The 14,233-nt window shown below is 38.1% G+C and overlaps 1 protein-coding gene across 4 annotated transcripts in view; it reads right to left on the minus strand.

The window, feature by feature from the left end:
• The window catches only part of PDS5B (PDS5 cohesin associated factor B), a 117,191-nt gene that overhangs the window by 95,717 nt on the left and 7,241 nt on the right, over window positions 1–14,233 (minus strand). For all 4 annotated transcript variants that reach the window (XR_010612436.1, XM_065678409.1, XM_065678407.1 and 1 more), the window contains exon 2: window positions 9–134. Coding sequence is in view for 3 of the 4 variants with exons in the window: in XM_065678409.1 (XP_065534481.1) it covers window positions 9–116 (108 nt within the window). In the remaining variant the exon portion in view is untranslated. The remainder of the gene's footprint in view (window positions 1–8; window positions 135–14,233) is intronic.

Raw genomic sequence — 14,233 nt, forward strand, 5'->3', positions numbered from 1 at the left:
ATACTAACCTTTAGCCTTCGTACCATCTCTTCTTTAGATATTTTATCAGAGATTTCTTTGACTCCAGGAGGATATGTGATTTTTCCATCGTTGGCTCTCGTCTTTGAATGAGCCATGATTTTAAAATTTTAAAACTGTGGAAAGAAATTAAGAGTCAATGTATTTACTGGTTTACCTTATCTGCTTCATTTTCACAAACAAAATCCAATTAGAAATATAACAAAAAAAAAAACATACAAAGAAAAACATCGACAAGAGATTTTGATTGTTTTCAGTACTATATATTGTGGTAGACAGCAATGGTTTTGGTATCCAGGTAGATTGCCCTATACTACAATAAAACTTGAAAAGCACACAGCAGAAAAAAGCTGAAACTCCTCATTCCTGAATGTATTTGATCTTCACACTTGAAGATGCAACCAAGAATCTTCTTATCTTATTGTATGAACTGTTTCCACCACTTGATAATAATAAATCCTAGCCAGCTTGGATTTTTAGACTGAGAACAGACATCTGAAGTGGACTTCGTGTTTTCCAAACAATTATACACAGCACAATTTCCCCCAAAGCCTAAACAGCAATGCTGGTGAAGTGCTACACATAACTAATTTTAATTTGCCAATACTGACAGACAAGCAGCAGATAGAGAATAAAGCAGTGACAGGAACAGAGCAGACCAAATAGAAGTCTTTCCTCTGTCCCACACAGACAAGTTTTTAAGCAAGACTGCAGATAAACAAAGGTATCTTCTTCCTAAACTCAAGTATAAAAATAACTCCATTTCTCAGTCCCTTTAAACTGATGGAAATGCAGACTGCCACCTTAATCCACCCTAAGTTATGGAAAGTTCCACTGCTGCAGGAAAGGAAGCTGAACTGAAAGCTTTACTTGCATAAAAGCACTTAATACAAAAGACAGTGAAAAACTAGATAGCATGTGCTGGCACAAATTATTATTTCTACCAGGACAGCTACAAGTCAAAAATGTACCAAAGGGAAATAAAATTTCTTTGCCATTGCCTTCATATTTTTATTTATTTTGAAGTTTGAGAGACTTCCTCACAGTCATCACTTTCCTGAACTATGAGTTCCAAGTCAGTTATTTTCTTCCTTCTGACCTCCAATACAAGGAGTACCTATGTACACTTTGAACTTCTCAGAACTTTAACATCAGAAATAAAAATCAACCAGAATCCACAAGAGATGGGTCAGAAGCATGTTACATAACAGGACAGTGTAACCTGCCATAACTGAGACTTCCGGGCCCAAGCCATGTTATACAATGTACTTCAACAGCTACAAAAAAGTCAACTCAGTTTCTGCCATCCCCTCCTGTACCTACATGGCAGCTGAACCAAGTGGTATGCACATCAGCTAAAGACCATGAGAAAACTGTGATGGAACAACTCACTGAAGTAACTACTTCTAATACACCCAGTAAAATACGCTACCACCTTTATTCCCGCTGCATTTCTTAACACATTGTCATGACATTGTCTAGGACTCCTCAAAGACAAACAGAAGATTTAACCAAGTTCACTGGTGTTGCTGTTTGACACAGATAATTCCATTCCAACTTTCAGATGTTTGATGTCATAGCTAAATTCATTTCAACAGCTCATCACAGCAGAAGGGAGTCCTGCATCCCTTAATCCGATAATATATAAAAGCACCAAATGCTTTGCTGGACCAACCAAACTCGCCAACTCAGAAAAACAAGCCTAATTCTTTTTGAAAAGCATGTGACAAGCATCAAAGCTAACTCAAGGGAAAGAACAGGAACTAAGGGAACTGGGGAAACAAAACTTCCCTTTCCAGTGGTGGATAGCTGTCAGATCAGATCAACTGCAGTACAAATTTGATTAGAAGATGATGATACAGTCCTATTTGGAGCACATTTTGAAATAATTCAAAGACTGAATCTCCTATTATGGTCAAGTTGAACTGTCCAGCTGATATGTCCAAATGACATGCAATCAAGCTTTTAAGCTTGTGTGACATACAAGGTCTGCGTTTGAAACTGAACATCTGTATTGTGTTTACATAGGAAGGTTTTACTAGTATCCCTTGGTTAGGGCCCACATTACAGCAGAGGGAAAAGTACGAGGACAGAGTGGAAAGATGAAGGGTTACAAACTGTCTGCAACCCCTCTTCCTTATCTCCCCTGCACTGCATGATGTGGAAAGGAGAACGTAAAAGAGTCAGAAAAGGAGCAATGTTGAGCGTGGAAAGAAGGGGGGTTGGGGAAAAAGTGGTTTTAGTGTTGTCTTTGTTTCTCTCCATCCTGCTCTACTTTTAATTGGCAATAATCATCCCCAAGTCAGGTCTGTTTTGCCAGTGACTGTTACTGGTCAGCTATTTATCTTGACTCATAAACTCTTTCATCTTATTTTCTTTCCTGTTTTACTGAGCAGGGGGAGTGAGAGAGCAGCTGCATGGGTGCCCAGCAGCCAGCTAAGGTCACAAAACAGGGCACGTAACTTATCCCTCTCAGAAGTATAGAAATCACTACTATAGAAAATTAGTTTCTATAAATTAACACATCTAATCTTATAGAACCAAAAATAAACTTTAAAAAGGTTCAATTAAATAGGCTATTACTTGACCACAACAGGCAAACAATCATAAATAGTTTAAACTTTTTATGTACTACAAATTTGCAGATCACTCCTGAAAACTTTTTAGGATGGCTTTAAACTGAAAAAAGGTAGATTTAGATTAGATACTAGGAAGAAATTCTTCACAGTCAGGGTCATGAGGGACTGCAACACACTGCATAGAGAAGTTATGGCTGCCCCACCCCCTGGACGTGCTCAAGGCCAGGTTGGATGGAACTTTGCACAACCTGGTCTAGTGAAAGAGCGGTTGGAACTAGATGATCTTTAAGGTCCCAAACAATTATTCTATGAAATACTACATACCAAATCCAGAGAAGGGCAATTCTTCGTAAGTTTCTTTGAGATTCAACAAGAAACTCAGCTGACGGGTTGGTATAGGGTGTTTTTTCTTGGGGTGTTTTTTGTTGGGTTTTTTTTTCAAAAAACTGAAACTTCAGTTCTTCACAACATTTTCAGAAATCCAGTGTTATTCTATATACACAATTGGAAGGCAAAGGAACAGGAAATGCTCACATGGATACCTTTCTTCAGACAAGAAAACACCTCAGATACTAAGACACTTTGCACCAGCCTGAATGTAAGCCTGTTACCTAATCAGTAATATGTGCACTGTTTCTGCTCTTACATGAGGACAAAAATTAAGATAATTGAACAAATACATAAAAATACAAACATATTCATAAGAAACAAATGCTAATCCTAACACATGGGAATAAAAACCATGATTCACTCAGCTTTTGGTTGTATTAAGCGGAACAAGCTAAATGAAGACTTTGAAAACTACAAAGAAAACAAACATCTTAGAATCATAGAATTATAAAATAGTTAGGGTTGGAAAGGAACTTCAGATCATCAAGTTCCAACCCCCCTGCCATGGGCAGGGACACCTCCCACTAAACCATGCCACCCAAGGCTCTGTCCAGCCTGACCCTGAACACTGCCAGGGATGGAGCATTCACAACCTCCCTGGGCAACCCATTCCAGTGCCTCACCACCCTAACAGGAAAGAATTTCCTCCTTACATCCAGTCTAAACTTTCCCTGTTTAAGTTTCAACCCGTTACCCCTTGTCCTATCACTACAGTCCCTAATGCAGAGTCCATCCCCAGCATCTCTATAGGCCCCCTTCAGGTACTGGAAGGCTGCTATGAGGTCTCCACGCAGCCTTCTCTTCTCCAGGCTGAACAGCCCCAACTTCCTCAGCCTGTCTTCATACGGGAGGTGCTCCAGTCCCCTGATCATCCTCGTGGCCCTCCTCTGGACTTGTTCCAGCAGTTCCATGTCCTTTTTATGTTGAGGACACCAGAACTGCACACAATACTCCAGGTGAGGTCTCACAAGAGCAGAGTAGAGAGGCAGGATCACCTGGTGGTTGAACTTCATAAGGTGGGACTTAAGATATCTAGGCACTGCTGCTTTCAACACAGAAGCACCAGAAGCACTGTTGCAGCTATAATCATAGAATAGTTATGTGAAAGGCCTGAAATCAGGAACCAAGAGCAAGTTTGCAGGAAAAATGTATGCCTAAAAAAGCTTGACAAATTAAAAACTAAATTATGGGGGGGGGGGGGGGGGGGGGGGGGGGGAAGAGGATGCAAGAAAGCCGTAGAAGAAAAGAAATAGAGGAAAAAAAGGAAACAAAATATACACTCTTCGTACCATGCTAACAGGAAAATTAAAGCATGGAAAAAGCAACAAAAATGGAAGTTGCAGTTATTGGACATTAAAGTAGAATAGATTGAATTCATCTACCTCCTGTGACAAAACTTAAATAGAAAGATAACATTTCATGAGAAATTATAATTATCAGCCAGCCACGAGGAACAATTCATTACTCTAAACAGAGATAATTATTAACAAGTGTCATTGCCAAAATTTGGTCAAACTCAAAATGAGTAGTTCTGTACATAATTAGCAGGACCCAGTAGCTATTCAATCCCAGTTAAGTCTACTGGCTACAAGACTGAATATTAAAAGATTCAATATTAGGATTATTTCTCTATAGTACAGAATTGTGAGTAATTTAATTACACACACTCTACTTGCTCAATAGGATAAAATACAGATTACAAACATGCAAATAAACCATGGATTGAGATCTTGCATATTAAGTACCTATGCAATATACTTAATGGTCAATAAATATCATTAACATGATGTTAAGCCAATGATCTAAAAGAGGACTTAAAATACTATTAATTGCAGTGTGGTCTGTTTGGATGACTGTTCACACTGCCTATGGTGACTTAATTAACTGTGCTAATCATTAAACAAACTATGCCTTAACATACATGAAGTCACGTGTCAACAGTACTTTTTCAAAGATTCTACATGTGTTAAAAGCAAGCTTTAGCAAAACAATTCCTGTATTCCTTGCAAATCTGTCTCCTACCTTATTATTTAAAATCCAGAATCCAAACATGAGGACACAGAACTTTCACTGAACTATACATAATTATTTACGTAGCTGTATCTAGAGATCACTATTTTTTAATTAGGTATACAAAATTAAAGACCTATAAATTTGACCTATGCAAATATTTATACTTTCACATTTACATTTGCAAGACATTTTACAATGAGCTGCTGGGAAGCACACTTTCTTCATAATCACAAAGCTATTGGAAGCCTGAGTGATTTTAACAAATTGCTGGCACAGAAGAAAGTTATAATGTGTAGAGACTTAAAATATACATGTTTACACAGTTCATATCACTCCAACAACAGGAAAGTGTAGCCAAGAAAAAGGATTTGTAAATATTCAACCTGTTCTCCACAATCAAGCAGGATGACCAGTGGCGTCTCACTGTCACAGGCTATTCTATTAAGAATACAAAGACAATTTTGAAGAAGCAAGAACATTTTCCCTAAATTGTCTCAAGGGAGTATTGCAAAGAACTCAAATCCTTTTCATTTTGTAAGCCACAATACAGAGTTCACTCCAAGGCTCTGTTATTCTGTCAACATGCTGTTTGTCATGTCTATTTCTTATTTATGCCCATTTTTTGTTGTTTTTGCACCCTCAGTAGGTAACATCCTTGTACAAATACATATAAAGCATTATAAATACTCCGAGAGCACTAATCTTGCTTCAACAATATAGCATGTATGAAGAAACTGGTTAAGCTGTAATTTCCACAAAAGATGCCAGAAGGTATTCTGAAGAGATTACTTAGTGATTTACACAAGTGCAAGAGGCAGGTATCTTACTACTTCAGCAGGATTATTAATAAATCACAAATAATTTAATGATTTAAGCCACTTACAGAAAAAAATCTTGCATCCTGGTAAATTCCTGCTGTGTACAGCTGATTGATAACAACTGATCAAGGTGAGAACTTACTGAGGTGTTAAAAACTTTCATTATGTGTCACTAAATTAAATCTATTTCTATATCTACTGCTAAGGAGTTATAACTTGGCTATAAAAAAAAAAAACAAAAAAAAAAACAACAAAAAAAAAATAAACTGCAAGCTGAAATTTGGCAGTTAATTTTCTGCTGTTGAGTAAAACAGAACACTTTAGTGCGATGGATCAAGCATGCTCATGAAATCAAAGTAATTTTTCATACAGATTCAGATACAATATCTAGATGGATGCTTCCCATTCTCTTTTAGGAATGTTTTATTATGCTATACTCTTTACTTAACTATCATTAAGCATTATTCATAGTATAAGAAAATGTTAGCTTCCTATTTCTGTAAGGCAACACTATACATAGTAAGGACTGATACAGGAAGAATTTACAGAAATCACTAATTAAAGGTCTCCTGGAATAAAAAAAAAAAAAAAAAATACTATAAGGGAAAAATAACACTTTCAGCCTGGCAAATTATATTAAAACTTCTGAGGTTTGCTACAGAAGTCTCATTAATGGCAATCCTGTGACAGTCAATATGTAAGTAATAATGCCTGTTTAAACTAGGAAATGCTATTTTTCAACCTTCCATTAGAAAATACAGCAAAGCACATTAAGTTTTTTATTACTATATTGAGCAAATACTGTGGAAAACAAAAAGATGTGCAGGTCATAATTGTGCAAGAGGAGATATTTTCATTATGTACAGAGGATCTGGAGGATTCAGGAAAAGAACACAGAAGAAGAAAGAACAAAACATTAAGACAAGCTACAATACAAAAGTCAGCATATGCCTGATAAAAATCCTAAAGCAGCTTACATGGAATATAGTACTCTTAGTACTCCTCCTTGCAATCAGCTAGGAAGTGATCCCAGACAAGTGCCCATTTCTGCTGATAAGATTTTTTTCAAACCTCATTATAAAAAACCTCCCAAAGATTACCCAAGTGGACAGTATTCAGTACCAACTTATCTCAGCATACAGCTCTCACCAGTGGTTTTGCAGACACTTGCAGCTTCCACAAGATACAACTGACCCAACTTGTAAATTTCATCATTTTTTGAGATGTGGTTAAAACCAAAAATGGCAATAAAACTGCCCCTTTTTATTTGGCCATGTATAAAACAGCATTTCCACTGAAATATAATCAGATTAAAAAACAACAACAAAAAAAAAAGATGACAAACTACATATCAGAATTCACTACTAAACCAATTAACAACCTAAGAAAACCAAAACTGCCCGGTTATTGTGGGGTCTCAGCTTCCAGACTTCTGCCCAAGACAAAGTAAAATGGACTGTAGACATTACAATTATAATTTCCTATTTCTGTGCATGGCTGCACGAAAAGAAATGATGAGATAAAATTGGAAGACTATAGCAGAAGATTCTGACAAAGAAAGAAAAAGGCAAAAACACAATTAACCAAAGAACTACTGGTTAAGATTTTTAAAAGTGTAATTGTTTTATAAAGTGGAAAAGAGTGTAGGCTAACAAAATACGATGGTAGTTGAATAGACAACTGCAATATATTTGTCAGTTAGCCAAATACTAGGGAAAACATCCCACCTCATTGCTTGCTAGGTGGTCATATTATGCAAGCATACTACATAAAAGCTTAAAAATGGGAAGCACATAAGCAGACTATGACCAGACCTCAGTGTTTAACATTGAATGCAAAGGATATGAAATAACAGAATTTGCAATATTGCAAAAAAAGTAAAGTAAGTCATTCAAAGTGGCTTGTACTTCAGTTTGGTTGGACAGGAGCATGACAGTTTTCACCTAATACACTTACTAAACATTTCCAGTCCTGTACCAAGTAATTTATTTTGCTCTAGAAAAATACAATTCCTTAAAGAAATGGAAAAAGAATGCATGGAAGGAGCTGCAGATAGGCAGGATGTCATTATACTCACAAAATCAGAACTGAAGCATTGTATGTACCACTTGGATGTGGAGGATTTTGTGAAAAGGTAACACTTTTCCAGTCAGGAGGAGGAGCAGGGAGAAAGGCAGGTGTACAGAAAACACGTAAGTTTCATTAAGCCTGAGAAAAAGCCAATAGATTTTTCATAATGACCTCACATATTGAAGGTCAGTATCAAACACTACGAAATTCAGCTATGTTAGAGAAGCTGCAAATATGTCTTGGTAAGTTTTCTTGGTAGTCTCCATTAAAAAAAAAAAAAACACACACATACACACACACAGAAAAACAACAAAAAAAACACCCTTTGAAAAACTTTAGATACTTCTACATCCTATGTAAAGGACCTACAGTTAAGTGTTATTAATTCAGTCACATCTGAGAATAAATCCAAGATGAAGTAAACCTAATGTATCACAAATCAGACAGAGCTGTCTAAAAAGATGCTAGTTTCCCTGTTCTCCAGAACACAAAGTATTAAGCTAGGGAAAGAGTACTCTCTAATGCAAAACTATAATAGCATAGTTTTTGCCCCAAAGAAAATTTTACCAAAGCTTCTGAAAAGCCTCATGGTACACATACTCTCAATACTCTGATTTTAAAAGTAAAGCCTACAAAACCAGTCTTTATTATGTCCATGCCTTGACAGCCAGTACTTCAGGATGATTTCAGTAGGATTCGGGAAAGAATGCAGTCACCAAAAAAATAAAATCTAGAGTCTACAATAAGGGCATGGTCTAAACAAGCCTAAAATTAAAGGGCACATACTGACCTAACTCAGGAAATTAGACCTCTCCCATCCTTCTTGCTAATGTTGTGACTGCAATAAAACAGAAAAGTTAACTCAGTTGCTCATACAGAAGACTCAAACTAATCAGTACTAAACTGAAATGCAGGTAATTTGTGTGAAGGCACACTACTTAGAAATAATACTGACAAGAGTTGAGAATAAAGCATGGTAATTATTAAAAATGACACTCATGGAGAATTATGCAAAACTATAAACCTCACAAATGCCCATTCACCAATGGTGGATTTAATGAAGATTCATTTCATGTATTACCTCACCTTGACATATTCACCTGTCTTCAGATGCCTTTGAGATGCCCTGCCTTTCTGGTGCTGATGGGAAATGTGGCATACTGCTGTTCAAAATACATTTGTCAAGGGATACACTTGTAATCTTGTCTATAACTCCAGAAAAACAAAGAGTGTAGCTCAGTGAAGTATCAGTTGGGATCGTAAGCATAAACGTTCTGGATATTCTTCAGCATTTCACAGACCAAAACCAATGAACCAACAGGACATGGACCAGTGGCAGAATAATGCTGCTTCCAGTCCACCACATGAAACTGTCACACATCAATGCTATCCATGCAGGTGGCTTTCAGAAGGGTAACATATGTTCACAACATTCTATCTGTACATTTGAGCTATACAAGAATGAGGAGAAGAAGTGAAATTTGTCCCCATGGGCCTCCTCATTAACTATTATTGCACCTGGGAATACTGCTCTCAGTAGTAAATTTGGAATAAAAACCCCTTCTTCTATCAAGAAAGCCACATGCACATACCTGGAAGACCAAAAATACTCCCTAAGTCATACCCAGTCAGGATCCCCCAGCCTATACACACATGACAAAATTTCACAAACAACATTGCAGAAGTTTGTAATCCTACAGGTTCCGATTCTGCCAACATTCAAAGACAGTGAATGTTTATATTAAATTGACACAAGCAGTGCACAAATAAAGTCTGTTTTGAAAGGCACAACTTGAAAGCAGAAATGATTTGGAGTTGTACACAATTCCAGCATGGCGGTCACAGGCAATGTCCATGCCAAAGGAACAAAACTGAGCTTTAAGCTGTTTGTCTCTTTGACTGGGGTGCGAGGAAAGTTTTGATAGCACTAAGTGAATTCAAATGACCCCTTAGGAAAAGTTGTAAGTAGTAATCAAAGCCCTCAAGACAGGAAAGTTGTACCACAAAGACAGAATTGAAGCCAAACGGCCACTGTAAACAAATTTAAAAAGAGAAAAAAAATTGCACTTTAATAGCTAAAACCAAGAGAGAATGGTTTGGGGGTGTCAGAGGGGGGAGGAAATACTGCTACATAGTAATGATTAGGCATCAAAAAAATATTGCAATACCCTAAAAAGTCATCTGAATATTCAGTTTCAAAGAAATGGCAGGTAAATGTAATTCCTGCAGCAACTGCTAACAGGTACATTCAATCAGAAGTTACAGTGCCTACATTTATGAGCTTCACATTTCCAAATCAAAGCAACTGCACAAATACTATCTGAGAATTCAGGAACCAGTATGGCATGCAAAGTTTTTTAAAGGTATCTAAAACCTAAAGTGTAGTACATTTCAATTTGAAAAATTTAAATCAATTTTAAAGTGTAGTATAAAAAAATAAAGGCACCACTGTTGCTAATAATGCAGAGCAAAATAGTACTGCCACTACAGCTGCACTACTTTGATATCAATAGTATTTGAAGAGTTTAGAAAAAAACCTGTGTGCTAAAGTAAAAATTTTAAATACTGGCATAAATGTAACTTCAAAGGTTATCATACTACAATTTATGTTTAGAGACAAGGATGTTGTGTGGGACAGTGACAAACGCTTTGCACAAGTCCAGGTAGATGACATCAACTGCTTTACCCTTGTCCATCAATTCTATAGCCCCATCATAGAAGGCCACCAAATTGGTCAGGCAGGATTTCCCCTTAGTGAAGCCATGCTGGCTGTCACCAAGCACCTTGTTGTTTTTCATGTGCCTTAGCATGCCATCCAGGAGAATGTGCTCCAAGATTTTACCAGGCACAGAGGTGAGACTGACTGGTCTGTAATTCCCTGGGTCTTCCATTTTCCCCTTCTTGAAAATGGGGGTTATATTTCCCTTTTTCCAGTTGTGGGGAACTTCACCTGACTGCCATGATTTTTCAAATATGATGGCCAGTGGTCTTTACCTCGGTCTTCACTGGCAAAGGCTCTGACCGCACCACCCAGGTCTTAGAAGGTAGACGCAGGGACTGTGAGAATGAAGACCTTGGGCCCACTGTAGGAGAGGATCTGGTTCGGGACCATCTTAAAAATCTGAACGTGCACAAGTCCGTGGGACCTGATGGAATCCATCCGCGGGTCCTGAAGGAGCTGGCGAATGAAGTTGCTAAGCCACTGGCCATCATATTTGAAAAATCATGGCAGTCAATCAGGATACAAGAGATCAGTACCTTGCTGTTGTGGGCTACATGAATAGTTATGTGAAAAAGCAGACCTTTCACTCTACAAAATACTTTTTATCAGTATCAATAGAAAATGACAGATCTTTTTAACGGTACCAGTCTAAGATGAACTAACAACAGCCTAGGTATAAATTTTAACAATATCATTCATCTACAGCCCTAATTTGGGCACAGCCCTCTTTCAGCAGGAAAGTTACTTTAAGATTTAGTAAGGCAAAAACTATTTGTTTCCTTCCTCCAGCAGTTCAAAAGGAATGGGAAGAAGGAGACAGGAATTATTACTTTCCAATACAGTAACTATTTTCAAAAAAGTGTAACAAAGTCCTTAGAAGTCCAGATATTTTGCATTACTAATTTTAGAAGGCTATCATCTGTAGTTTTTTCCATACATAAGAAGAAAACATGCAAGAATGGCATGGAAGCCACAGGGAAAATAAGGAGAACATGACAGAAAGCACAATACAACTACAATGGATAGACATGAGGTACAAATCAAGTTTAATCACTGCATTGGCCCTTGGGAGAAAACAATACTTGTTACTATTTTAGTATATACCTCTGCAAAAAATGCCGTATCGAGCCTTAATGTGAAAGCTTGTTGAGTTTTGCTTTCGTTTGATTTGGCGAGGAAGGGGAGAGGTTTTTTGTAAGAATTAAAACAAAAGAACTCCAAACATGAAGAATATGAGCATGCTACCACAGAAGCAAATGAGCATTTTGTAAAACTTCACAGATGGACAGCCAACATAAAGTTGCTTTAGTAACAAGGCAGTATTTGTACACATAAGTGAGCAGCCCTGCCATTCCTAACTTTATATATAATGTCAAAAATCACAAAATTAAATGTGTTGCACCCTACTGCAAATGACCCAATACAGAACTACTAAAGATCAAAACACAGCACATTTAGGTCTTACAATTAAATCCATCCCACTAAAGAAAGCATGCATATTGCCCTGCAAAGTCAGATGTTGTGCTAAGCAACACTGCATCCACTCCTAATAAACGTGATTTATAAACAAACATTCCTCTTATGACTGCATACAGAAATCTTAGTACCAAAACCACATTCTGTTGGGTGTTTTACAAATAGAAGTTGGCTACCCAGATGGCTTGTATCGGGGTAGCTTTTTTTCCCCCATCTACCTAGAACATTTTGATTCACTTTTCTCAGAACTCTAAGTGACAGAAAACCATAGACTGCGAAAATGACTATGCCCCTGGAGACACAGGAAGAACCCATATTTGTGATTACAAAGCACAGATTAAATGAAAACTTACTACAAGGTGAACTAGCTGCATTTGTGGTAGGTTTTTAAGACCACAGGACTAGAAGAAACTTCAAGCAACAGAGTGTAGTCATCTGCTAACATACATGAACTTAACACTGAAGCTGAAGACTCTTTTGATGTTTTAGTCTGCAAAGTCTTACCTTTGACATGTATCTCTACAACCAACCAACATGGAAGCTCTCTTTGCAAATAAGCTATTCCCTCCTGTAACAAATTCTAATACAGTTACTCATCCCTTATAATTACCTTAGCCTTGCGGGGTTGTATTTTCACAGAATGGCTGAGGAGAAGCTCTGAACATCACCTGGTCTAACCCACTTGCTCACAAAGGGCTGCCTAAAGCTGATTGCTGAGGACTACATCTAGATGGCTTTTGAGCATCTCCAGGATGGAAAATCCGCAACTTCCCAGGGCAACATGTACCAGTGCTTGGCCATTGTCACATCAAAAATGTGTTGCCTGATGTTCAGAGGGAACCTCCTTTTTTAGTTTGTGCTTATGTCCTCTGGTCCTGTCATTAAGCACTATTAAAGAGAGACAGACTCGATCTTCTTTGTGCCCTCCTTTCATAAATTTGCATACGTTGAGACATTTTAATCCTGGCTTGGTTACAAACAGGAGCATTTGTACTATCACAGCTAAACCAGCCTTCCGGATAAGTGTCCTGGGTTTACCAGGAGCCATTTTGCTCCTTCTTAGTAACTGGTGCAAGCTCTGTGTTTTGACTTCCAGCCTGGGCAGAGAGCTGATAACACCGATTGTTTTTAATTGTTGCTCAGTAATGTTTATTCTGGCCAAGGACTTTGTGAGTCTCATGCTCTGCTGGGGACGAGGGGAGGCCGGGAGGAAGCAGAGACAGGACACCTGACCCAAACTAGCCAAAGAGGTATTCCATACCACAGCACGTCATGCCCAGGGAGGTAACTGGGAGTTACCCGGAAGGGCACTCTCTCTCTTCGGGGGGGTCGAACTCATTCGATGGTGGTATCGTATTCTCTTGTTATTTTCTCTTATCAATATTATCATTGGTGGTAGCAGTAGCGATTTGTGTTATACCTTAGTTACTGGGCTGTTCTTATCTCAACCCGTGGGAGTTACATTCTCCTGATTCTCCTCCCCATCCCTCTGGGAGTGGGGAGGGTGGGGGGGGGTGAGTGGACGAGCTGTGTGGATCGGTTTAAACCACAACAATAAGAAATTTTCAAACTTTGTGGTTTGTTTTCACTTTGGAAATTAATGCTTTATATTTAGTTATCCTTCAGTTGCATCTTACCACTTATATTAGGACACACGGAGATGTAATGAAGCTGCATCAGAGAAAGTTCAGATTGGATATTAGGAAAAGGGTTTTCACTGAGAGGGTGCTCAGTCACTGGAACAGGCTCCCCAGGGAGCCAGGGATCCCCAGGGATCATAGCACCAAGTTGTCAAAGTTCAAGGAACATCTGGATGACATCTTAAGCCATATGGTTTAGTTTTAGATAGTCCTGTGAGAAGCCGGGAGTTGGACCCTATGAACTTTATGGTTCCCTTCCAACTTGGGGTATTCTATGACATACTCATTGCACAGTGGCAGACAAACTGTGTGCATTGGTGTATAGGTTACACTTTCACTAAAGGCTCAGATCTGTGCTGATACATATTAAGGACACACACCTCATTTTATGACATAAACCTCATTCCTTACAATAACCCAATACCACCCCATCCCCCAAGAAGGACAAAAATCTACCCAGGAGAAAAATCTAAAGCACATCAGCAAAAACTAATCTTTCCTCATTGT

Source organism: Lathamus discolor, chromosome 4, assembly GCF_037157495.1.
Source record: "Lathamus discolor isolate bLatDis1 chromosome 4, bLatDis1.hap1, whole genome shotgun sequence".
In the NCBI taxonomy this organism is placed as follows: Eukaryota; Metazoa; Chordata; class Aves; order Psittaciformes; family Psittacidae; genus Lathamus; species Lathamus discolor.